This window comes from Trematomus bernacchii, unplaced genomic scaffold (genome assembly GCF_902827165.1).
Source record: "Trematomus bernacchii unplaced genomic scaffold, fTreBer1.1, whole genome shotgun sequence".
NCBI lineage: Eukaryota > Metazoa > Chordata > Actinopteri > Perciformes > Nototheniidae > Trematomus > Trematomus bernacchii.
Window position 1 is genome coordinate 787,369 of NW_022987641.1, and position 26,706 is coordinate 814,074.

General features: G+C 41.3%; 1 protein-coding gene across 1 annotated transcript in view; it reads left to right on the plus strand.

Moving 5' to 3' along the window:
- LOC117484919 (serine/threonine-protein kinase WNK1-like) overlaps nt 1-26,706 on the plus strand; it is an 84,041-nt gene that overhangs the window by 29,131 nt on the left and 28,204 nt on the right. The window contains 7 exon segments of the mRNA XM_034133407.1: nt 13,327-13,499; nt 17,754-17,974; nt 20,397-20,554; nt 25,596-25,684; nt 25,951-26,090; nt 26,366-26,445; nt 26,605-26,706. The exon segment at nt 26,605-26,706 is cut by the window's right edge and continues 204 nt beyond it. Coding sequence (XP_033989298.1) covers nt 13,327-13,499; nt 17,754-17,974; nt 20,397-20,554; nt 25,596-25,684; nt 25,951-26,090; nt 26,366-26,445; nt 26,605-26,706 — 963 coding nt within the window.

Consider the following 26,706-nt stretch of genomic DNA (forward strand, 5'->3'; position numbering starts at 1 on the left):
GAATTTGTGAGGTTGTGTGTGGGAGTACACCCAAGTGTAGCCATCACGTCACAGATGTTAACATATATTTTGGACATTCCTCAGTTGAAATGTGTCTGCTTCAAATCAGTGAAGTGTAGATCAAAAGTATGAGGGAAAACTAGGCTAATGTCTGTGTAGCAGTGTGTGCCTTGGCAGTAATCGACTCACATCTGGAACAAATTAACCCCAAAACCTGCATGTAACAAAACCACAGTCAATCATCACATAGACCCACAGAGAGACACACACACACGTGTACATTGGGCTGCTTCTGGAGCCGTCCAGTGGTCGGTCACGGCTCTATGGGTAGCATGTATCTGCTTAACTTTTCTGATGAGGGCGTCAGAGCCGGAGCCTAAATCAGTTCCTCTCCCTCGTATCGTCTAACCAGAGGAAATCTAGGCCACTGAGGGGAGGAAAGGGCAGGGAGACATACTGTAGAGGGGAGCGCTGGGGGGGGGGGGGGCGCCGTGATATGGAGGGGGAAAGGAGTGTGGACTTATACGTTTGATGTTTTAGCTTGTTTGTCTACCATACTTCTACCAGTCCATAGCCGCCTCATTTCCAGCTCTCTTCTGTCTCGTTCCCTCTCATCTCTTTCCACTTTCCTTTTCTCTTGACATCAGCTAATCCCTCTTTTATGCATATTGTGTGGATGGGACTATTTATTTTGTTTTCACTCTTGCATGTGTGCTTGTGCACTGTGTGTATATGGTACGTGTGTATGTGTGTTTGTTTATATCACTTCAGGGATTTAGTTATTATGAGGACAACCTTGGGGGCTTGTGGAGAGATTCCCAGTCGATCGCGAGATGTGTCTAAAAATAGAACAACAATATTCTGTTTTATCGTTAATGTCCTATAACATAATCTTCCTGTGCCAGAACAATGCACTTTGCACGTTGTCCGTGGCAACAGGAGTGACAGTCCGCACACACACACAAGACCACAATTATGGCAGAAGCAAAAAAGCCCAAAATATATAATTTTCACTCCGAGTGGGAGGATGATTATTTTTGTATCTATTCCAATTCAAAGTCCATCTGTCTCATCTGCAATGCGAGCGTGGCTTTACCGAAGAAGGGTAATTTAGGAGCGGCATTTCAAAACAGTGCACAAACGCTACGAGACGGGATTCCCTCCTAATTCTGCCCTACGCTCCCAAAAGGTGAGGGACCTGAAAGGACAGCTAAATGCACAGCAGTCCATTTTCACCAGGCCCAACAACAAGAGCAAGGCTGCTACCATAGCATCTTATCGTGTCAGTCACGTTCTTGCGAAACAAATGAAGTCTTTCAAAGACGGCGAAGTTGTGAAAGAAGCATTCCTGGAGGCTGCCGACGCGCTTTTTGGGGACAGTACAAATAACAGTAGCATTTCAACAGGTTTTTGATATAATAAAAACTCAAGTTAGATACCGTTATTAATCAGCTGTAAGTTTTAGTTTGTTTGAACTTTTTCATTATAATTATTGTACAAAATGGTATAAGAATGCAAACATTAAGATCTGTTCTGTTTAAATTGATTATAGTCTATTATCAATTCAGGTTAAGAAACTAGTGTTGCTTGCATCCTATTTTAAAGGGTTTGATTCTATTAATTTTGTATTTTTGATTGTACTTTGGCAGCAGATTCCTGTGTAGCTTCAGATCTGAGTTGTCTTATGAGTAAGCCTAATTTATACTTTTGTAGCAACACTATTTTTATATAATGGCAAAGAAAGGGTTCAGTGTCTTTTCTTTTTTTCCTGTGTCATACAGTATGTGGCAGCACTGTTCAATGTTTCTTGAAAACATTACCCACTGTAGTATGTGACGTGTGAATAAACTCCAACTCTGTATCAACAACACTGTTGTGTAACTTCAGTTAAATACTTGTATGTGTGTAGATTAGAAAGAGGTAAGATAAAGGATCTGCAGTATTTTATGAAGTATTAATCGTACAAAGGTCAGTTTTATACAAGTAGAAGTGTGTATTTACCTGGTAGTAGGCTGTCAGTAATGGCTACGCCTCTCTATTTGGACTGGTAGATCTCGGCAGACTGGCAACTTTAAAAGTAGCTCGGTTCAAAAAAGGTTGGGCACCCCTGATGTAAACAGACACTTGGTTACTCTACCATTAAAAGTCTTTTTTAGGCTGACCAACTATAAATGTTCATTGCTTTAAATATTCAACACAAGGTTTTTACTAGGATATTTTTAGTGTCCTCTCTGTCTTCGGCCTAAAATCTGTTTTCTGTCACGGAATAATAACAAAAAAGTAGTTCCCTGGTAAACTGGCCCATACCGTGTACATTTGAATCATGTTCCAATGGCCATCTTTCAAAATGAAGGGGAAAAAAGGTGATAGTCCTTTTAGTAACAAAGCAGACAAATACAAGATCAGTGCTCTTAAATATAAGATATATATATAATATAAGAAATAAAGCTGTGAGCAGGAATATGCTTTATGTCACCAGTGCATGTCTATTGATACTTTAAAGTGGACCTATCATGCTATATTTGAATAATATAGTGTAGGACCATACCTATATAAGGCATATTTATACTTTTTATTTTTTCAAAATACCAAACAGATCATGCATTTTAGCCATGCCTCATTTTGCTCAATTTGACATTTTTTAGCTCTGTTTTTGCAAGGGCTGATTCTGTGAGAACAGCACCACCTACAGGCCTGGCATATGTACTACAGCGTCTCCAGCGCTTTCGAACGGCAATGGCCGTGGCTGTCTCCTCCTGATTGGTGGAATTGGCCCAATAGCCGTAGCGCCACTGTCCTTACGTCAGGACAGTGTTCAAATCTGGATCAGTTTTTATCAGATCCGTTGCAGCCCCTTTTTTAGAGATTTGGGTATGGAGGAAAATAGAGAGGGTTGTGTTTTCTGACACTTGGTGAGTTCCCTGGAACACCGGGGACACATATTCATGTATAAAAGACGTACAAAAGTGCATTTTGCATGATAGGTCCCCTTTAAGTTCATTTTGCTAATACAACTGTTGTACTTTACCTACAGTAAGTGAGATTTTGAATGCAGGACTTTCACTTGTTATGGAGATAGTGTAAATACTTCTTCCACTTCTTCTTCTGCATTTCATATTGAATACTGTCATTGTTCAAACTGGTATGTTGCTCAGTCTGAGATTGATAGCGGTCATGGATTTAGGCAAGTAATAGACAAGATAACAACATTTATTCGAGTTTTCTAGGCCAATACTCATATAGGACTGAGAATATGGGACCAATTCATTGTTAATATCCATTTATAAAGTATATAACGCATGTCTTTTTCAAAACAACACCAAAACAAAAAAGGTGGAACAAGTACGCCTGTCACCTGAGCAATTAGCACCTTGACTTCTATCAGCTCTTTTAACTTCTGCATGCACATCAATAATGAAGGAATCATATCACACAAAAGGTGAGTGAACATGACACTGGTGAATAATCACTTAGGAAGCTTTTTCCACCACACTTAGCTGACACCAGCGGATCACTACAGTCGAGCATCCATATTGTTTTGCAGTAATATACTAGAGACACAGAGTGCTGCTTCTTGATTGGATGACCGTTGATGCTCTTTAAAAGAGAAACCTGAGAAGTGCTAAAGTTCAGCCTGGGCGTTCATAGTGATTTAATGGAGTGTAAAGGGATAGTCCTCCAAAGATGATGTAATATGTGTATCTGGGACAGCCCTCTCCAACCCTGTGTTAGATCATCAGTTACAGCAGCAGTCAGGCCCTCGCCATACGGCCTCACTTACACCCTGTGGAATCATGGGAGACGTGCACATAAGCCCTCCTAATCACACAGAAACAAACACTACAAGCAATACGCACATGTGGATTTCTAGTGTTTCTTGGAAATGAACTTGGTAGCATCTGTTGGTATTTTAGCAGGCTTTAGTAGGGATTGTGTCCATGATCCTCCCACAGTATACGTATAGGATCCCCTAAGTGCTTTTATTTGTCATTGTTACTCACTTAAATGTCTTGATAGGGAAAAAGATTTAAAGGTCTGAGCTGCAGACATTGTAGCGTGGATTATATCTATTGACATAGTCTGTTTATTTAAGATGTGTTAATAAGAAGGCAGAAGGACGTAAGCTATATTAAGACTGCAACCTTGTACACGCAAACACACTTAGACACTTTTGCTCTTAAAAGTCTAAAGTTCATTCATTATAGTTTAGAACTTGGGTACACAAATGCTTAATTCACACTTGACACATTGCCTTCTCTATTAAAAGGGTCACATTCTTCAAAGTTCAGAGCCTTCGCAGTACCTACCTTCAAGGCAGGCCTGATAAACGCCCGCCTTTTCTTTTGTATGTCTCGTGTTTCAAATGAATCTTCATTACACTTCAAAGAGCGTTTTACAGCCTACTGTATCAAACAAGGAAAAAATAGATGCTACTTGTTTTTTTAACACATTTTACAGGCATATTGTAAGCTATGATTATCAAATAATTCAGTGCATTTTCTACCTAATTTGAATGGATAAAACATTTATTTTACAGCACTATCCTGTGCTTCAAATGTTCCTTTTTCTCTACAAACACATTCTGTCCTATCCAGACATTCCAAATGTATTTAGGATTTCTCCTGATAATCTTCCTGGAATACTAATGTAATAATAAAGCTGAAGTAAATAACACAGAAATACCTTTTAATCTGACTGTAAATCTCTGAATCCTTGTTTATTTCATGTGACTTCATTACATCTTTGTTTCCTGTTTGTGCCACAAAGGAGGCCATTGTTGGTTGCTAATCATTTTCATCAAAACCACAATCAATGAATAGAGCTTTATTATAGTCCCAGATATTGGAACAGGTCCGCTCAGCTGATTCGGGATTTGTGCATTATTGGTTTAGAGACGATGTTTTGCAAGTTGAAGGTCACAGGTTCACAGAAATGTTCACAGAAAGAGCTCTGGAAGTCTGGCAAGACATCTCTTTTCACTTCCAACTGTGGGGTCATTCCCGGCATGATGTGATTCGCTGTGCATGCCATGCTGTTCTGCTCAGGAGGCTGTCTCTGAAACGCATTCTGATTGTATTCTTCAGAAATCCCATCTAACAGAAACAGGCGAGAAAGAATACAGTGAGTAAATGCTAGTGAGTGGAAACATATAAAAGAAATAGCAAGATGAGGAGGAGAGGAGGAGGAGATGAGGCATGACCAGAGCTATGACCAGAGGTGGGTGTGTGGGTGTGTGTGTGTGTGTGTGTGTGCGTGTGTGTGTGTGTGTGTGTGTGTGTGTGTGTGTGTGTGTGTGTGTGTGTGTGTGTGTGTGTGTGTGTGTGTGTGTGTGTGTGTGTGTGTGTGTGTGTGTGTGTGTGTGTGTGTGTGTGTGTGTGTGTGTGTGTGTGTGTGTGTGTGTGTGTGTGTGTGTGTGTGTGTGTGTGTGTGTGTGTGTGTGTGTGTGTGTGTGTGTGTGTGTGTGTGTGTGTGTGTGTGTGTGTGTGTGTGTGTGTGTGTGTGTGTGTGTGTGTGTGTGTGTGTGTGTGTGTGTGGGGTAAGTGGCAGGCTGAGATGGCACCTATTGTTCACAGTACACACACAAGAGTTGATGGTGAACCCATCCTGATGAATAGGTCTGTTTGTGGTGCCTTCTTTTACAAATCAGAAACAAACAATATGTCCCATATGCTTTTACTTTTCAACATCTATTTATGTACACACAGTTATATCTAATTGCTTTTAGTTTTGTATATTCAAATGTATAGTTTGTAAAGTATGTACATATCTTTTAATTATTGCAGTGCATTGTCATTGCTGCTACCTCTGCTTTTATCACTGCTTTTATTTAATTCTCAATAAAGATATTCTATCTATCTTTTATCTACTGAAATGTGATACCTAATCACAGGAAGTTCTGTGTGCATTTAAACACATCAAATATTTTTATTTTTGTCATCTACATTTTTTTTATTAACTGCATATAAACCACACAATCGTGAACGAAATAACCTCTCTCTTGAATACAAACACATTGAAAACTGCAATATGCCTTTCTACCTAAATGACCGATTTTCTGCCACAAATACTGTAGGTCAGATTACAACACGCACGCACGCACGCACACGCACGCACGCATGCATAAAGCCACATGGCACTGGTTACTGCAATATGTGGAGTGGTGATTGATGGGAAACCAAAAACCACCTAAATAGGAGGAGGGGCAGGTGGGGGTGATGGTAGAGACAAAGAGTGAGCATGGCAGTTGGAAAGAGTAACAATAAATAGAGGAGAAAAACGAACAAAACAATCTCAAGAGGAGGGTGTGAACTAGTGAACTCAAATCTTTGTGTTTCCTTCGTTTTGCTGAAATGTCGATTTAAATGATGACATCAGTCTCCTTCACTTTCCCTCCCCCTCTGACTTTTACTGGAACTTCTTCGTCCTCTTTTCAATCATTCTAATTATTCTTATTCATAGCAGATGCTCTCTCTGCTGCTAACCATAGCAGGCCGTGGTAAAGATCTCAGAGAGGTTTTGGTTTTTGTGCGCAGGGTAAAACTTGTGCGTGTTTTTTTTGGTGCACAAAGCAATGTGTGTGTGTGAGAGCATGTGCTGCAGGGGGTTTGTGCTTCTCTGCAGGGGAGTGTTTCCAGAGTGCAGGGGGTCTGAGAGACACTAAGGCTATATACTAATGGAACACACCGGGTCTTTTTCATGCACTTGAAGATACACACTCATGCATGTGCCCCCGTGCAGCCTCACTGTAGGTCTTCACTGCGTATAGAAACAAATCGGCTCATTCATGCGACCCAGGGGCTTAATGTAATCAAGATTTACAGGTCCGGATCTTTCTCTCCAGTTACAGACTGACATTCTTCAACATTTGGGTCAGGGCTAGGAACATTGATCAGACGAACATCGAAGTGGGTCAGCAACACATTTCAGTGAAACTGGGATGAAACGTGTATAAGTAAAGTTAGATTCCAAAAATGGTTTAATTTCCAGTAGAAAAAAGTATGCCACTAGTGGTTTTATGTGTGTATTTTCATATTAAACCATTAGGTCATGCATGATTTTAGGGGCAGATGCAGACCTCGGACAGAGTACTTTCCATCATGTGGTTTTAACAAAATAATCTCTAAATGTCCCTTGATCCAACAAGGGACAAAGCTTTCTTTGGGATTAAATGATTACCTCCCGGAAATATGTGCCACTTTTGTGTGATCCCTTTATGTATCATCCTCCATGTCCCATCTTCCATGGTAAAAACCAAACGATGATTATTCAGACTTCAAACAAAGGTCATTTTTGTTTTAAGTCAAATTTGAAGAAATGTCCTCCAGGCATTCCTGCATTTACACGCAGCTAAAGTGCTAATGTTGATCCAGATATGTAACTCTACTGACTATCTCTATATCAGTTACATGGAAATATGTGATTGGGTAAGAGGGTTTTTGCTTGAGTGAATATTCTTCAGCTTCCACAGAAACTGTCACTCAAGTCATACTAAATGTCATGGGAAACTGCAGGTATCTTTCATGGGAAAGAGAAACATATATTCATGCTAATTCCTTGGAAATACCACATCTATGTCCCCATTTTCAACAGTCCAGTTGTAGGTTTGCCAACACTTACAGACTCTTCAGCATGTAACAGGTCTTAAATGTAAACATGTTGACATGACTTTGTGGATTAAACATCTTCTGAGGGTGTCAAATCTTCTCATATTCTCCTATGGATAGGTTTCCTTTATGTTAAAACAAATTGCTGTTATATAAGTGACAGCCTGAGAAACATAAAGACAATCTTATGCAACTATGTATGCTATATTTAGGCTTCCACTGGCCCCTGGAGAGATAAGCACTTTAGACAACTTCCTATGACTTTCAGCACCCAGAAACAGTAAAGACTACACTTAATAGTATTTGTTGTAACACAGTGGAGTACCAGTTTACATGTCTGAGTGTTTATTGTCTGAATTTCTTGCACTCACACCGTTTTCTCCCGTTGCAACCTCCATCCATCTGTCGCTGTGTGTGTGCTGCTGGCTCTCTGGGGTGCAACAGACCAAAGCAGACGAGAGCAGATGATCACTGAGTGTTGGAGCACAGTGGGGAGTCCAGACGAGACGCGTTGATTACAGGGTGTCAGCTTTTAGCTGCAGGAAGCTGAATAATGCTTTAAAACTGCAGATTCAGAGTGTGTGTGTGTGTGTGTGTGTGTGTGTGTGTGTGTGTGTGTGTGTGTGTGTGTGTGTGTGTGTGTGTGTGTGTGTGTGTGTGTGTGTGTGTGTGTGTGTGTGTGTGTGTGTGTGTGTGTGTGTGTGTGTGTGTGTGTGTGTGTGTGTGTGTGTGTGTGTGTGTGTGTGTGTGTGTGTGTGTGTGTGTGTGTGTGTGTGTGTGTGTGTGTGTGTGTGTGTGTGTGTGTGTGTGTGTGTGTGTGTGTGTGTGTGTGTGTGTGTGTGTGTGTGTGTGTGTGTGTGTGTGTGTGTGTGTGTGTGTGTGTGTGTGTGTGTGTGTGTGTGTGTGTGTGTGTGTGTGTGTGTGTGTGTGTGTGTGTGTGTGTGTGTGTGTGGTCACTTATGCAGGGATGTATAGTTGGCTTATTTCTAGTTCTCAGTTAGGCTCAAGGAAGATAGCAAAAGAGCGAAGCTGGGCTTAGAGAGCGAGGAGGAAAAGTGTGTCAGATAAGAGTCTTGCTTAGGTGTGTATGAAAGATAGAGAGGAGAGTGAGTGCCTATTTATGAGTTGGACAAATTCGAGTCTCATGATGTTTTGAAGCTCGGAGCTGAAAAGCAGGGAAAGAGAGAAAGAAAAATAACCACTGTCAACAGAAATACTCATGAGCCATGGATCAAATTAAATCCTTAAATACCAACATGCCAACAATAATTTAGTTTATTTATATATATTTCTTTAACATACGCATTTACTATGTCTACAAAGCCTCTACTGTATGTTCGAGTTGTGTAGCCATTTATAGTACAATGAAAAAGGAAACATTAATAATGGATTAGGCAGCCCCCTTAGACTTGCTGTCTGCTTTCTCTGCTCACATCTATAAAGACACACACGCACACACACACACACACACACACACACACTCAGCAAGAGAGAGAGAGGGAGAAGTCTTCTTCGATTGCCCTGAGGGAGGTGTCTAAGAAAGACCCTGACCACCCATATCACAAAGTGCTGCTGGGAAATGGAATGTCTGCTTCCAGTTAGTCAGGTGACCAAAAGCTATTGTCATGTGACCACCGGCAGGATCATGTGATCATAATACAGTGGGATTCAGACAATGGGAGTACTGGGTTTGGGCTGTATCTTTTTTCGCATACTCTCCAGTCATCACACCGGCGTAGAAGATGTATGATTGTGTTTCATAATTATAATACTTTTTTAGGGCAAACAGAAATGTTATAAAAAACCCTGAACTACATTAAACTGGGTTGCTTGTCACTAGATTGAGAATAGCAGGTCCACTTTAACAGTAAGTCCATATTACTGTAAGTTAGCCTTGGATGAATTTTGTGTGTGGGAGAGAAACTCCCTCTGTAGGGAACACAGGGATTTTAGACTTTGCAGACCATTTACATGCACACAAACCTAAAAAACACACTACAGGAAAGGGGTAACCTTAAAAAAAATATACAGCTATAAGTAAATGTTGATTTTACATTCACCATCATTTGCGTACCCCCTCTCTCAAGCGCGTACATGCTTATGTTCTGCACACAACTTTTTTAAGAGTACCTTAAAGGAGTGCACTACTTGTGTAAAAATCCCTGAAGCTTTGGCTCTGTAGGCTTGTGATAAATGTGCGGAAACCCAGCATCATCAGTTGGATTGAAAGAAGAGCATCTGTTTATTTGATGTTAAAATCATACTTTTCTTTCCTAAATACCCTGGATACTGCCAAAGCCTAGAGTATGGCTTGGTAAGCATATGAATGTTTCTGTGTGTCAGTTACTAATGGGATATCATCAGTGAAGTAGCTGCTACAGGATGAAAGGATAAGCTTTTACGTGCCATTACTCACACACACACACACACACACACACACATACATACACACACACACACACACACACACACACACACACACACACACACACACACACACACACACACATACACATACACATACACATACACACACACACACAGAGATTGTACACACATCGATGCACTTCAAACCACACTGAAGCTTTCAGACTTTCTCTCTCCCGCTCTTTGTGTAAAGTGTGTGTAAGTCATATGATATAGATGAGGCCCGGGTTATACAATGTGACAATATGAGATCATCACCTCAGAGAATTGTCCTAATCTGTGAAGCAGCTCACAAGGTTTTCCTAATAGCTTTATAACATGAAATAAGACTTGCACACCGTGACCTGGCAGAATCCTCAGCGCTGTTTGTTCGGAGATGAAGTACCACTTTACCTCAACATTTTGGGATTTGGTGTTACTGTAGCTTTAAAAACATGTTTTTTTGTTACATATTTAAATCTAGCACTCAAATAAAACAATGCAATGTAAAAAAACAAACAAGTCAACACATATATATATATGAAAGCTGTTTGAATATTTTGGATTTATTGAAGAAAAAACTAAAATTGTTTAATTTTAGACAATGTGCCCTTCTTTTTAAAACTGGTCGTCATGGTGATAATCCTGACATGTTGTAGGTGTCTAACCTCCAACGTCTGATCTTGCATCCCTTTGAAAATACAGTTGCTTCTAAAAATGCAAAATCAAACTCCCACTGTGCTTTACTCAGTTTGTTGTATCTTTGATCCAACAAACACCCTTTGTGTCACTCCTGCTGCTCTTTCTGTGTTGGTCTCCAAACCAATCTGTCTGTTCACGTTCCTGTCATTTCATCCTCTAATAGGGTCACAGACCTAAAACCTAAACCTTCTGGATGTGTGTCATCGTTTCTTTCCAACGCTCAAATATCTCTTTGTTGTAATTGGAGCATCCCTTTTTTTAACTCTGTTTCTTTTCACACAACTTACTGTAACTACACGTTAGTACTTTATGATATTCTGCATGGATCATTTAAGAATTTAGAGTCACATGGGAAGTTGAGACCATATTTTGTTGTAAATCTTTTTTGTGGTTTTTGTGGTTAATCTTTTTTGTGTTTTTTAGACCTTATTTTGTCGTTTTCAGGCAACTATGTTTTATTCTTGGTGCATTGATGAGCTAAATGTGTCACCTGTGGTTAGACACAGAGCTGAAGAAGAAACATCAATGTGCAAAAACAGTCAGACAACATTTATACATGTTGATGTATAAATGCAAACACACTCACACTTCTTTAAAGGTTTCTGACACGCCCACACTTCCCTTTGCATATTTGTTTATTGAGGTGTCAGTGGTAGAGCTGGAATGCCCATTAACCTCTTAAGCACGGCGGTCCCCCCATTGGACCCCTCCCACCTTTTTGTTTTCGAGATAATGTCTCAGGGCTTCTTAACATTTATGAAACTATTAATGTGTAGCACCAGATTAACGGGAAGAATCTCAGCTAACTGAAGATATGAACCATTTTTACCAAAACAAAACACAAGTCTCATAAGAAGGGTCTAAATGACCCCTGAGTGAAAAAATTCTAACGCACTGCGGCACAAAATTCAAGATAAAGATACCCTTATTACTTATCGTAGCTGCACATACAATATAGCCTATTAAAGCTGAGACTCCACTGATTATTTAGGTATAGTATCATCACTGAGCGATCCGAACTTGCGACAGGGGAAGCAAACACAGACATCACAACACGTACCTTTACGGAGCTTTTACGGCAGATCATCTCACCGTAGCTGTCAATTAGGTCAAAAGACGTGTTCAATGGCATTAAAACGAAAAACAAATATCTACAACTGTTGATCCATAGGTTGATAATGTACCTGTACCTTTTAAAAAATTATTTATAATCCATAATTCCATTTTTTATGTAAAAATCGGAGCGGAAAGTTAGCTGCTAATGGTAGCCACCAGAGTGTATGCAGCTTCCGGTTTTGGTAACGCGTCACTCTCACTCCTTATTTGTTAACGTTTTGGTGTGTATATAACTTTCCCTCGATTCCATTGGCTCTAGCGGTTATAAAGAGATTTCATTCATCAAAATCGACCAAGGGGGGCCAGAGATAGGTCAAATCCACCCAAATGACCCCAGAAGTGGGGGTTTTTGGCTAAATCTCTCTAAAAAGGTCAAATTTCACTTGTTTTGCATCAATCTTGATCCAGGGTACTTATTATATGTTGTACTTTGGATTCCTAAAGCTTTTAGTCTACTAACCCATCATCCAAGGGTAGTTTTCACTATAAGTAAAAAATAATATTTGGACGGACACTATAATTTACAGTTTTTTACTATGTAAAATCTGAATTTTCTTTAAAATAAAAAACATCTATATTGATTCTGACTTTTCTACATCCAACTCACAGGTTTATCATTACTTTGAGAATAAAGATTATTAATTTAACCTTTTAGAAGGGAAGATATGGTCATTTGTTCTGGGAATGTCATTTTCGAGCCTGAGACCTGAAAAACAGGTTCAGGGCTTAAGAGGTTAAAGAGTGTGTGAGCGGGACATTTCTAAGAAGCTTGACGTCCGAGGGATGGAAGAATGTTGACAGTAACTTCCGCTTGTTTGGGTCACGCTGAATGGCTAGGACCGCTGCTAATAAAGACTCAGTTAAAGCGTGGTGCCAATGTTATAGGCCAGATCCAAACAAAACAAAGTATGAAGGACACACAGGACAGCTGTGGATTGGAAGTGCTTTTTTTTTAGGAGAGTGCTTCTTGGTGGGATGGTGCGATCTGGGAGGAAATCGCCCTCAAGGTGTCACAGTCATTTATAATACATGTTTCTGGTACCATCATCAAAAATAGTTTCAAACGATGTGTCACAAAGTACATCTCAGAAAAATGAAGCATGTACTTAAAAAATGAAGTGACAGATTTCCGTGGCTTCTTTGAGTTGAGATAACAGGGCAGTCTACTGTTTGATCCCTATCCACATCCTACTCTGGTGCAGCATGTTATTACTATATGGCATCTGAAAGTGCCTGCTTTCAAATGTCTTCTGCATTCTAGCAATGTTGCGTCAGAGTAAAAAAATGTGTTATTATCCAATGCTGTTCCTTTTGTTGATTAGCTTGACTCTCCGCCCCTTAAACCCTCTACTATCTTACCTTGATTGTCATCGCTCTCTCTATGATAGAGTTGTTCTATACATACATGTTTTGTTCAGTTAAATGCCCTCTAGATTCCTGATAATGTTTCCTTAGTATTTTGATTTTGACTCATTTTCCTCTTCTTTCCTGTGTGCAGGATCGCAAACTATCCAAGTCGGAGCGTCAGCGCTTCAAAGAGGAGGCCGGGATGTTGAAGGGTCTCCAGCATCCTAACATTGTCCGCTTCTATGACTCCTGGGAGGGCCCATGCAAAGGAAAGAAATGTATTGTTCTGGTCACAGAGCTGATGACATCTGGCACACTTAAAACGTGAGTACATGAGAGGTAAAAGGGTCTTTTCTGTAGCTGCCTCTGTTTATTCAGTATTGCTGTGTAATTTGGAAAGGCAGATCAAATATGTTTTCAGTTGGTACAACAGAAAAGCTGTCTAAATGTAATACAAAGACTATCATTATCATGTGAAACACTTTTCGCAGGGAATTTGCACAAACACCCCTAACAACCTCCTCTCCCCCATTATGGATGATGACTCACCGCCAGTTTTTTGTTGAAATTTAAAATGTCCCACTAACGTTAACACCTGGATCTTCCTCTTTCCTGTCAACCTAATATGCATCTTTTCCTCTTCATTTTCATCTCACTGCGCTGTGGTCAGCACATCACATCCCGGCAGTGCAGCTGTTAGTGGGTCAGCTCCTGTTACTGACTTATTACATGTACAGTATGTGCCTGTGTCTGTATGGGGTTGATTTAATGTCTGTCTATGTACAGATTACATTTGATAGAGTGAAATGGCATTGCACATATGCACTCTAATGAATCAATATCTATCCACCTCCCAAGTAAGGTGTTTTCATCACCAAATGCACAAAATAAGATGAGAATCTCCAGAAGTATGAGGAGAATCCTTTCTCTGTGTGTGGTGAGCTGTAAATCTCTGGTTTGAATGCTGATATTAGGGGGGGTCTGTCAGTGTCTCCCCTCCCCAAAATGCTCTGTAGTGAATCAATGCATCTGTGTCATTGTCCATGCCATGACTGCATGCCACTCCCCTGTACAGAATAGATGTGTGTCCATGAATGACAATGTGATTGTTGAGCTCCTCACACAATAAAAGGCTAAATGCAGGGTGTGTGGCGCACGCCGTGCCCCACGCAATGCATGGTGGGACATGGGCCCACCTGCCAGCTGCTGCTTCTGCTGCAGATTCCTCTCATTCCAGACAGAGGGAGAGACCAAGCCAGGCGTGTGGGGGGGGGGGCGGTGGGTACAGACTAGTTTTATGCAGAGTCACAAAAAGAGGAAGAAGAAAGTGAACAATCTGAGGAGCTGACACGGAGACAGTCAGCTAAAGAGGTGGAACAGATGACAGATACTCAAGTCAATGGTCAAATGAATAACTAGATATGCTGGTTTTAGGTCCGAGGCAGAGTGACAAACTAATGAAACACCTGTGACCACAGTTACACAGAGCATTAATCCAGCAGCACAGCAGCACCCTCCACTGGAAGTTTGATATAGGTATTACAATATTCAGATGTTTGCCATGCTGCATCTGATCCAGCATGTTTGAGAAAGATACAAAAGAAAGTTCACAGAAACACATTTCAATTACACAAAATATATCCATTTAGGGAAGGAAACCAGAACATATTTACATTTGAAAAGTAGCTAACTCTTCTCTTGGGAATGTGTCCCTCACTGTAAATGTGGTGAATGCATGTACATATATGCACAGGATCCGGCTGCACAGGGTCTGGCTGTCCTCCAGAGGCAGCCTCAGAAAGGAGAGGCACTGCTGTGTGCTGAGGTGCTGGAAAAGAGTGAGACGGTGAGAGGGAGGACTGATAGGAAGGGAGGGAGGCGGTCAGGATGGAAACACTGACCAGCGTCAGTTAGAGGCCCCTTATCTGTGTGTGTCCATGGGTGTGGGTTTGTGTTTGAAGGCTTATCTGTTCAAACATGTATGTGCATTGTTCAAATACTGTATATTACATACATGTACTGTTTATGCACATATTTCTTCAACTGTATCTGATTTTTGGTATGGTTGTTGAAAAGAGAGCATGGCTGAGTGGTTGAGTGTGAGCCATGCTTTGTACAGTGTCATTCAAGCCTCACATGCCACAGAGTTTAACTTGTCTGTCGGCACCGCTCTGACTTCAGAAAGGGAGAGAAACAAAGCCGAGGAGACAGGCGAGGGAGAGGAGGCCAGCTAGGTAAAGGAAAGGAAGCTTAGGGGGGGGGACAAGAGAGCACTGCTTCTTATAAGATTTATGGGAGGCGGTTGAGGAAGAGGTTTGAAATGTTTACCATAAAAACTGAAGTCATGCAGCTGTGCATTTTTAGCTCTGGTCCTAAGGAAATCCACACAATATTGTCTTCAGCCTGAAATGTGTTCCATGCCCCAAAGGAACAGTCCCTTTGAGCATATGGGAATCCACCAAGCTATTTCTGTCTGATCAATTCCTCCGTCCAACTTCTAAAGATAAATAGTCAAAGAATATAAAGAGACAAACTCCAGTCCAGAGTGACATTTTGTCAACATGTGCTTCTCCTTTATCTCACGCTGTAATAAATGAAATGTCTTTTCCATTGTTTAGGAAAGATAAGCAGTTTTAACTCTCAAAGACATGAAGCTTTGGGAAATTGTGACGGGCCCTTTTCAGTGGTCTCTGGAGAATTTCTAGACCAAACAATGTTGCTTTCTGGAGAAAATACTCTGCAGCTTAATTGATATGAAAAACATCATTCATTCAGCCCTAATGTGGTAATATACTCCACTGTAGGAGGAATGGGCTGACTGATTGTTATCAAGTTAATGTTGTCCACAGTGAACTGCACCTGGTGTCAGTATGTACTGTAGCATAGCCAATAACCCCTGTCTAGCTACAGTTCATCAGAGGCCCAGAACAGAAGAGAGGACACCCTGTCTGTTGCCGGCCTGATTCTCATGTAACTGCCTCTATAATATTATTGAATGAGTCTCTCCTGCATTATATAGAGTCTATATAATGCAGGAGAGACTCATTCAACAATGGTTTAAACTGAACAAATACAGTACAAAGTTCAAGAAAACTGAGGAGTCTGGTGATTAGACCCCATCATCCTGTCATCGCTTTACAGGGTTAGTCATGCCATTAGCATTGGTAATATTCCCTCAATGGAGTTTAGACACAGACAAGTAATTGCTTATTTAAATTCTAATTTAAATGCCACCTATTAATACATTTGAATCTGCTTTGATTATGACACAGAGTCCACCTGAGCTTTTACCTGCAGTCTGGATCTTAGCTCACTGCCAGTCAAAACTGTTTTGCAGAGTTCCTGAGCATTTTACTCAGCTGCCAGTTACTCAACAACACCGTGTGTGGATTTAGCAGCAAGGACATTGAATTAAACGCAGTGAATACATCAAGGATGAGCTCTTTTATTTGACAGAGAAACACAAACAAGTCTCCACCTGACTGGAGAAAATTGGGAACAGTTTCAGGTTCAAATGAAGTCATATGAATTGTGAAAGAGTTCTCAAAGATTGACTGAAGTCTTTTCATCAAATCAGGAGGGTTTTTCCCACATGTCGGAACGTACAAACTATGTGATCCCCCACTGCTGTGGATCTGTGTCAGCTCTGTGAAGCCTCCCTGCCTTCCACCCATGGGGGTGAGGATAATGGGCAGCTCCCACTTAACGAAAGCACATTCAAAAGGCTCTAATGACGTTCATTACCATGGCTGTTATCGTTTCATTACAAGTTGCTTGGAGTGGGACATTTACATTATGTTGTAATGGGATTTTTTCCTTTATATGAATGCAACATTTACTAAATGTTTAAATGGCTGCTTAAATAGAATTCTCCTTTTTAAATAGTCAAATAAATAAACAAATGGCTGTCTCTCGTTCTCTTGTTTGTATCCAAATTGAAACAGATATCTGTTAACTAAATGTAAAATAAGGCTAAATCTGTTTGTCTTAGTATGTCATCATGATATCAGTCTCTTACCCTGCAGATGCCAGAATGTGTGTCAGTGACGTCCTGTCTATTTTGTGTGTGTCAGTGTTTATGCCCACATGTATGTCTGTGTGAGTCTTTATCTTTTAAGCTGGAATTGTTTTACAGTAATCCACTTTGGTTGTAAGCTTTGATCTTGAATTGACTCATTATCCGGGTTTTGTTGCTGCATCTTATCTGACTATTGTCTGCCTCTCAAAGCTTTGATTTGAAATAATGCAATGATGCATTGATGGTTTTCAGGGTCTTGCAAAAAGGATATTACTGTTGAATGTTTAGAGTGTCTCTAAAACTCAATAATATGATGTTACGAATAAAAAATGAAATGCATAGAAGGACACGTGTGTTTTTAAGCTAGTGTCATTTTACAGAGTGTCCTTTAAAAGAGAAAAGTAATAGGCAGTTGCTGTGAAGAACAAAGGCCACTTGAACAGGATACACAGCTTTTGAATATGTGGTGGCGTTGAACCGGCAGCTCTTTGTGTATTTTTGTACACTTAATCTGCTGTTGAACGACATGTATTTATGTGTGATGTTCCTTTGTCCTGCAGCTACCTGAAGCGTTTCAAGGTGATGAAAATCAAGGTCCTGCGTTCTTGGTGCAGACAGATCCTCAAAGGCCTTCACTTCCTGCACACCAGAGCCCCGCCCATCATCCACAGGGACCTGAAGTGTGACAATATCTTTATCACAGGGCCCACAGGCTCCGTGAAGATAGGGGACCTGGGCTTAGCCACGCTGAAGAGGGCCTCCTTCGCCAAGAGTGTCATAGGTATGAAAAAACATACACACAGCCACTGAAAACACACCTTCCTTATCTCTATGATCCCACACACTACAATCTGTACTCAGACATGAAGCTGTATATCTGAATGAAATGTTTGAGATGGGGAAAGTGAAACAGCTGACATTATTTATGGAGTTTCACATCCACACATGCTGTCTCTTAGAAGCACAATGAACACAGACACATTGTGCACCACAGCACACGCCTTCTGCAGATTAATTTGACTGCTTCTAAAATGTCTGGCTGTAAAAGCAGACCGCAGCTATTTTAAATGTGAAATACATACCACTCAGTCTGCTGTGAAGGTCGGATTATGCGGTTTGGGGATGTGAAAGCTGCGTACACACACACACTTAAAAAATACACCACAAACACACCCGGCATATCATACCTTAAATGAAGTTGAGTAAAAAGTGACAGCTCTGCTCCGTGTTAACTTGGAAGCATTCCAGTTGTGTAGCTAACCGCAGATATTTTGGTGTTCATACAGATTTGCGCATATTGTACATACTCTCATGAAGCTGAGGTGAGAATGATATGCTTTGTAAACCTCACAGCTGCTTTGGAGGAATTGGGCAAACCTCAGGTATTTGGACAGTTGTAGCCATAAACACACACACACACACACACACACACACTCACACTCACACTCACACTCACACTCACACTCACACTCACACTCACACTCACACTCACACTCACACTCACACACACACACACACTCAAATATATAAAGGTGTAACAACACAACACGGCTAGTATGTTTGACCAGTAAGTGAGTTTGTAATTTTAAATCTCCAGCTGTATTTAGGGACTTTTTATGCATAACACATGCATCATAAAGGACATTTTTGGCTTTTTAGTTGTTGGATAATGTTGGCTGTGTTATTGTATATGGCATACATACTGTATGATTTAAGTTAAACCTTAGTCCCTATAATGCAGCGTTTCTCAAAGTGTCACTGGTGGGGCACAGAGATGTGATAGGTGGGTCGCGATGAACGTGAGATTATTATTATTTTTTTTTAATAAACTTTTTGGACCTCAGGCCGGAATCGAACCTGGGTCCTCGCGGGCGGTAGTGGACTGTTTACAGCCAGAGACTCGCAACGGTGGTCGACTTTCACAGCGCCGGAGCCGCCGGCCGGAGCCTTGCAACGGCGGGTGTTTGCGGATGCGGTACCGGCGCAGTGGCGCTGTGAAAGTCCACGGCCCACCTATGCCAGAGCCAGCGGCCCACCGAAGGCAGCAGCCCACCAAGTGAGGGACAGGTGGGGCTTGAAAAGGCCCACCTGTTCAAAGTGGGGAATGACAGAAAAAGTTTGAGAACCACTGCTATAATGAGTCTATAACAAACTGTAGATTTAATACACACCCTTATGAAAAGAAATGTCGGTACCACTTTACAATAAGACTACCCTTATAAAGGATTCATAAAGGGTTTATAATTAGGTTATTAATTAGGTTGTAAACACTTTATTAATCATTAAGAACCATTTATAAACCAGTTCTAACATAGTTTTCATACATCAACACAGGCTCACTATTTGACAAGATGACGAAGCCTTATATTGGCTACTTAGCGTACTTCGTCTTCTTCATCAGCCAGCATCCTTGGTATCTGTTGTTCACTGAGTTGATTCTCCCCCTTCCATCTTGATGTTTCTTAGCATCTCTTATGACCATTTATTTACGAGTTACTAACATTTATAGTTGCCAAAAGGGAGCCTTGTTGTAAAGTGTGAAACACATTCCCATTTATTAATGAGTTACTACCATTTATAATAAGGCTTAGCAGTACAGATACATGTGGGCTCACTATTTGGCAAGCAACCGGTCACAGTTGCCCTGTTTCTCATGTCTTATAAAAGCGTATTAATGATTTATAAAGTGTTCACAACCTAATTAATAACTGAATTACAAACTATTCGTAAACCCTTTATAAGGGTAGTCTTATTGTAAAGTGGTACCGAAATGTCCACATTGAAACCACATTTTTGTATTCCTTGGTCATTACATCTTAAAGTAATGGGTTTTATCACATCAGGTTTTTGATCTAGGGCTCTGGCTTTTAAAATCCTAGAGTTTTTAAAGAACTCTTTTAATCCAGATTGAACCAGATTTCTCATGTTGATCAAATGTTTGCGCATACATGCTCTTTTCCTGGTTTCCACTGTGTTTATGCTTCTGTATTATGGGGCACAGTTTTGTTTAAAGAAATGGATGAAAACCAATTTGTTTTCTATTATTGACATATCTCTGATTGTGAAGGAAAAAAAAATCCCCTAGCTTTTAGTATGCATAAATGAATTAAATCTTTGAGGATGTTCTTCCTACATTATCTGACATTTCGTTTTTTAGCTTTGATGTAACAGTTTTGTTTTTCCTCTCTCTCTCCTTTCCTCAGGAACCCCAGAGTTTATGGCTCCAGAGATGTATGAGGAGAAGTATGATGAGTCGGTAGATGTCTACGCCTTTGGAATGTGTATGCTGGAGATGGCTACGTCAGAGTACCCCTACTCTGAGTGTCAGAACGCGGCCCAGATCTACAGGCGGGTCACTAGTGTAAGTCTGCATCTGCTCTACTTCTTTGATCTCTTTAGATGTGAAAGGTGTTGCACTGTGGAGAGACTTAATGCATCCACATGATGCATCTAACATCCTTGTTTTTCGTTTAGTCTCTAACACCCCCCCACCCCACCCGTACTTGTTTACTGACTGTATTAAATGTCAGGCTTGAGCTGCAGGAGATCCTGTCATTTGACTATGTTTTTGTGTCGATAAGTCTCACTTGCTTATTTTCTCTCAACACATCTGATTATAATGCACAATCATTTTTATTATTCTTATATCTTATTTTTGTTTGGTAGCATTTTTCATTTTTGCTAAATAAACACAGATGAGAGATAGAGCTGAAAGCACTGTGGGGAAAAAACCAGACAGACACCCAAACATAGACAGAGGACAACAGATGCAATCACAGGCTGCTCTAAGTGCTGCTGAGGTCATCACACACACACACACACACGCGCGCACATGCACACGCACACACACAGGCAGCTGAGAGCCGTCTCCCCCCTCCCTTCCTCATGGGGGGTGAGTTCAGCTTTATAGAGGCTGAGACCCCATTTACACGCAAACGCATACGAATCGAATACGATATCAAAAAAGTCTTCCGTTCACACGAGACCGCTCGGGAGCGCTGGAGGTGCTGTAGTACATATGCCGGGCCTGTAAGTTGCGCTGTACTTCCGCACCAGACCGCTCGAAAGCGCTGGAGACGCTGTAGTACATATGCCGGGCCTGTAAGTGGCGCTGTACTTTCGCACCAGACCGCTCGAAAGCGCTGGAGACGCTGTAGTACATATGCCGGGCCTGTAAGTGGCGCTGTACTTCCGCACCAGACCGCTCAAAAGCGCTGGAGACGCTGTAGTACATATGCCGGGCCTGTAAGTGGCGCTGTGCTTTCGCCACAAAATACACCAAAAGCAGCGAAGAAGACCCCCGAGCATGGTTGCCATGGTTGCCCTTCTGTTTATGCCCCGCGGTGGATTTAGCAACATGTAGTTCATGTTATTCTCCATGTCCACTTGTTGCTGATGGTTGTGGTAGAGGAGCTGTAGATTTTTGCACTAACATCTGTAGCATGGTCAGTAGCAGTAGCAGTAGCTACTGACAGTAGCTACTGACCATGCTACAGTAGTGAGCAGCAGAGGTGGGGAGAGGCGGGGCTATGGCTTCATAGTTATCAGGAAATGATCGTATAGGACGTACACACGGAGCCGTTTGCCCCCCCAGAGCGTTCCGTTTGCAGATCTATCCACCTTGGGACCCGTTATCGTTTGCGGGGTCCGTTTCCGCGTTTCCGTTACGGCCTCGTGTGAACGAACGGGCTATACGAAAGAGAAAAGTAGCAGATACAACCGTTTGCGTTCTTGTGTAAACAGCACATGACAGTGATGGTTAATGGACCAGAGGAATTTACTAGTAAATCTCTTCTCTCTGTATCTCTTTATACTCTAGAGCCGTCACTTTGGCTCTGTTCTATCCATCTATAATATCCCATCTTTTATTTTAGATTTGTGTTTTATTTTAACATTTGGAAAGATAACCACAATTCCCAAAATATTTGGCTTGTAATGACACAGAAATGCAGTGCAACATCCCCTTTGGCTAACACAATGCTCCTCTTACTTTTGGTTAAGTCTTACATTGAAATTGAATAGTAACTTAAGATAAACTATCATCAAAACAAATGTGTTCCATTTCATATTTAAAGAGGCCCTATTCTGCTTTTGGGGTTTCTTTCCTGTTGTGCAGGGGTTTTCAAAGTGTGGGAAGGTGAGCCTCCCCTCAGAGAACATAAGAACAGCCGCGCCCCCCCTCCCAATTATTATTGCTATTATTATTATTATTATTATTATTATTATTATTATTATTATTGTTGTTGTTGCTATAATGCAGGGGTATTATTATCCAGTGGAAAGTCCTTACCTACTGGCCTAGTTAAATCGAAGTGGTTACTTTTTTTTGGCTGGGCAGTGTAGTTTTACACACCGTCTTATTTGACTTTCTGAAGACTTAAAACTGTTTTTTGGGGGCAGACCCCCACAAAGAAAAAAATATATTTACACACGTAAGGTCATCATCTTAACAGGTTTTTATGCTGATCGAGTCATCCGTGAGCAGAGCATCAAGTTGGCATGCCTATTACAGCTGAATGCGGCGATTACCATCTTGTTCAGCAAAACGCCTCACAAACTGATTAAGATCTAAAGCTTTAGTGCGTTTTGATTCAATGCTGAGTACAGCCAAACTTCACAGTCTCTTCTCTGTCATTGTAGACCACAAATACCTCATTCCTTCTGTCTACTTGGGGTCCGAATGCGCCGCCCCGTTCAAATGAAATCGCCGCCAATCACATTTCCTCGCTCACGCCAGGGCCGGGGGAGGGGTTACAAGGCTCGCGTCTTGTGCTGCATTCACTTGCACTCGGACATTAGGGATTTCTCTCATAAATGTCCGATGAGCCACAACTTTTATTTCAAAACAAAGCTGACGTTTTCTGCCAGACGCTGTCTCCTCTTTCACTTTAGGTAACTTCACTAAAAATCGATCCATGTTGCCGCTCGCATAAAGTTAGCTGAAGTTAACTAGCTAGATTTCACTGTTTCTCGTTATTTTTTTCTCACGCTGCGCAACCCCTGAAGCTCTCTGGTGCCTCCCAGGGGAGGCGCGCCTCACACTTTGAAAACCGCTGTGTGTTCTATAGGTATGTGCATGTAAATGGTCTGCAAAATCTAAAATCCCTGTGGTCCCGCCCCTTAGCCATCACACATTGTACGTGATGAGCTTTTTAAACATTAAAGCATGTAAATATGTCACAGTAGGAGACATACAATACAAATATGAACCTGACCATGAGCAGAATATGGCCCATTTGACAAAACATGATTATAGCCAGACAAAGGCTTGTGTTTAAACTTAAAAAATGTAAGTGTTATATCTTAGTATATATCATATCCTTTTGTTGCCTACTATCTGACCGGCAAATAACAATTGAAGGGATTCGGATCAAGATTGTCTAAAACTACCACTGTGAGAGAAAATAATAAGTCCTCGATCACTCCTCTTAATTTAGCAAGTTAGCATACATCCCTCTGTCCCCTCCTATCCTTTCCCTCCTTCTTTCCATTCCCCCTTCTCACTGGTACAAAGTTAAAAACAAACCCCAATTTAATTTAACCTTATTTGATTATGACTGTGACCTCACCTCTGGCTCCACAGCTCTGTTTGTGTGCATGTTTTCATGTTATAATTGTACACATTATATCATTACGCTTCTCTGATCTCTGTATTCAGTCAGCCGGGCATTGAATCAAACAACCAGCTTCAGATGTTATTGTCGCGCGCGCACACACACACACACACACACACACACACACACACACACACACACACACACACACACACACCACACACACACACACACACACACACACACACACACACACACACACACACACACACACACACACACACACACACACACACACACACACACACACACACACACACACACACACACACACACACACACACACACACACACACACACACACACACACACACACACACACACAACCTTGTGACAACCGCAGGGTGCCCCCAGTCACCTGCTTCCAATCATTTCACTACCTAATCCATCCTAGCAGCTTTCCAACCCTTCGTTGCTCACACAATTAGACCTTAGTTAACCCCTGATTCACAGTAAATGTGAATTAAAAAAAACATATAAAAGTGACATTTGTCCAAAATGTGTGTTATGGTCTGTTAGAGGCGTTGCTGGACTTACATTTCATCGTATGGAGGCGGTGACATTGGGTCATAAGTATTGCTTAATTGTACTGGCTTGTGACAATTGAGTTTATTAATTGAGTTTAGAAGCATTTGGCCTTTGCAACAAAAGTGGAAATACACCTCAGTGAACCTTCATACTCTGTGTATTGTGAACTATACTATATGCCCTGTAAAATAACATGCACCCTATTTGCATGACCCTCTGAGAGCACAGGGTGGGGGGGATATACTTATAATACCTTGTCATACATTGTTGTTGACAAGCTTCATGGTTCTTCTTCTTCTTCTGGAACATTCCTTAGCTCCAATCAGCCCTAATAAACCTTTCCTTCTTTCTCTCTCTCTGTTTTTCCTCCTCCCATCTGTCGGACTTAATACCATTACTTCCTCCATCTCTCCTAACTTTGTTTGGCCCTGGCTGGAATTAAATGTGGGTGTGAGAGTCGGAGGGAGGGGCGGGTTGTGTAATAATGAACTGGGGGGGTTGCTGGAGAGAAACTGAGAAAGTAAAGAAAGAAAGGAGAAAGGGAGGACAGAGCTTGTGGACAAGAGCAGAAGTAGGTTGTTATTTCCTGACATAAACAGTCTCCCCTAGTTTATTGAACCCAGTGCTTTCTAGGTAAGTAGCCTACTTTTTTATATGGCTTTCTTGTGTTCTTTCTGTCTTTAAAACTTTAAAAAAGTGCTTTGGATTTAGTTTCTCTCTAAAGGCGTATCGGTGTACATTTAATCTGTTTTATTAAATGCATTTCACATGGGCCTTACTCTGCAACATTTTTACAAAGAACCAGCAAAGGTATTGAATTGATTACATGATTGACCGGAGAGTGTGTTGACATTTAATCCACTGTATCATCCACAGAGGTACTGATTCTCATACTGTTCTTTTGGAGCAAGTCATTTTCAATTGCCAGCTTTTTTATATTTCCAAGATTGACCTCAGCTCCCTTCATGCTAGACTTTGCTTCTTTCTTGATGTTGTTCCTCTAGTGTTTGAATGAATGGATAGCTCATTACGAAGCAGGTTGAGCCTCCTGCTGTAGCTCAACTTCAGTTTAGGGTTGAGCCTCTGAATGTTGTATGGAAAGGTCTGACAGAAGTTCTGTGTTCTTAGTAACTTGCTATTATCCAATAAATGTGCCCTTTCTTAGTGCCAAATGTATACTGTGTGTGTGTGTCCGAATTCGGGTCTACTTTTGGTATTTCGTTTTCTTGACTTCACTGATCTTTCTTTTTGTTTGTGCAGGGAGTAAAACCAGGCAGCTTTGACAAGGTAGCCATTCCTGAGGTGAAGGAAATTATAGAGGGCTGCATCAGAACAAACAAGGATGAGAGGTGAGACACAAACACACACTCACACATACACACATGCTCCGGAGCAGGTTAGGTGTTCAGCATAAGTTACCATGGAGATCTACATTACCGGTAAGAAGTGAACCAGCGTCGTAGGGCCTGGAAACCCAGAGTTAACCCTGAAGTTACCTCGCTAACCGAAAACCCTGCTTCGTAGTACAGGCCACTGGTCTTGAAAAAATGTGTTTCAAGTAGCAACAACATTAAATTCTCTCTTGAATTTCTATTTATTTCTCTTGTTCCTCTAGATATGCTATAAAGATCTTGCTGAACCATGCGTTCTTCCAGGAGGACACGGGGGTCAGGGTTGAACTGGCAGAAGAGGATGATGGGGAAATGATTGCCATCAAACTCTGGCTCAGGATAGAAGACGTAAAGAAGCTCAAAGGCAAGAATAATTGTGTTTTGTCATTTCATTCGGATATTATTTAAATGTAGAACAAATTGTAATAGGAATTGTTTTTGTCATTCCTTATACAGTCTCAGACCCAAATATGGAATATATACCCTAGCAGCATTTCTAAGCTACTGAAAAAGCACAATTTAACTGTTGAAGAATGAAAACACTTAGCCTATGATGCAATTATTAATATCATAGATTTGAATTTACTTTAGGAGAACAGGGGCAGCTTCCTGACTAGCAATGTGTCAACTTGTTTGCAGGCAAATACAAAGACAACGAAGCCATCGAGTTCTCCTTTGACCTGATCAAGGACGTCCCTGAAGATGTGGCGCAGGAAATGGTACGTACAATGCAGGGCAGGAACTGAAGAAATGGACTCATGGTGGGAGGAAGTGATGGGTTAAGGGAAGAGGGGATAGACAGAAGGGAAGGATCTTGGATGGAATGAACTACATGGCAAAGTGAAGGGTTATTGTTAAACAGAGTATATTTGGCCCAGGTTGAGTCTGGCTACGTTGCTGAGGGGGACCATAAGACCATGGCCAAGGCCATCAAGGACCGCGTGTCTCTGATCCGCCGCAAGAGAGAACAGAGGCAGCTG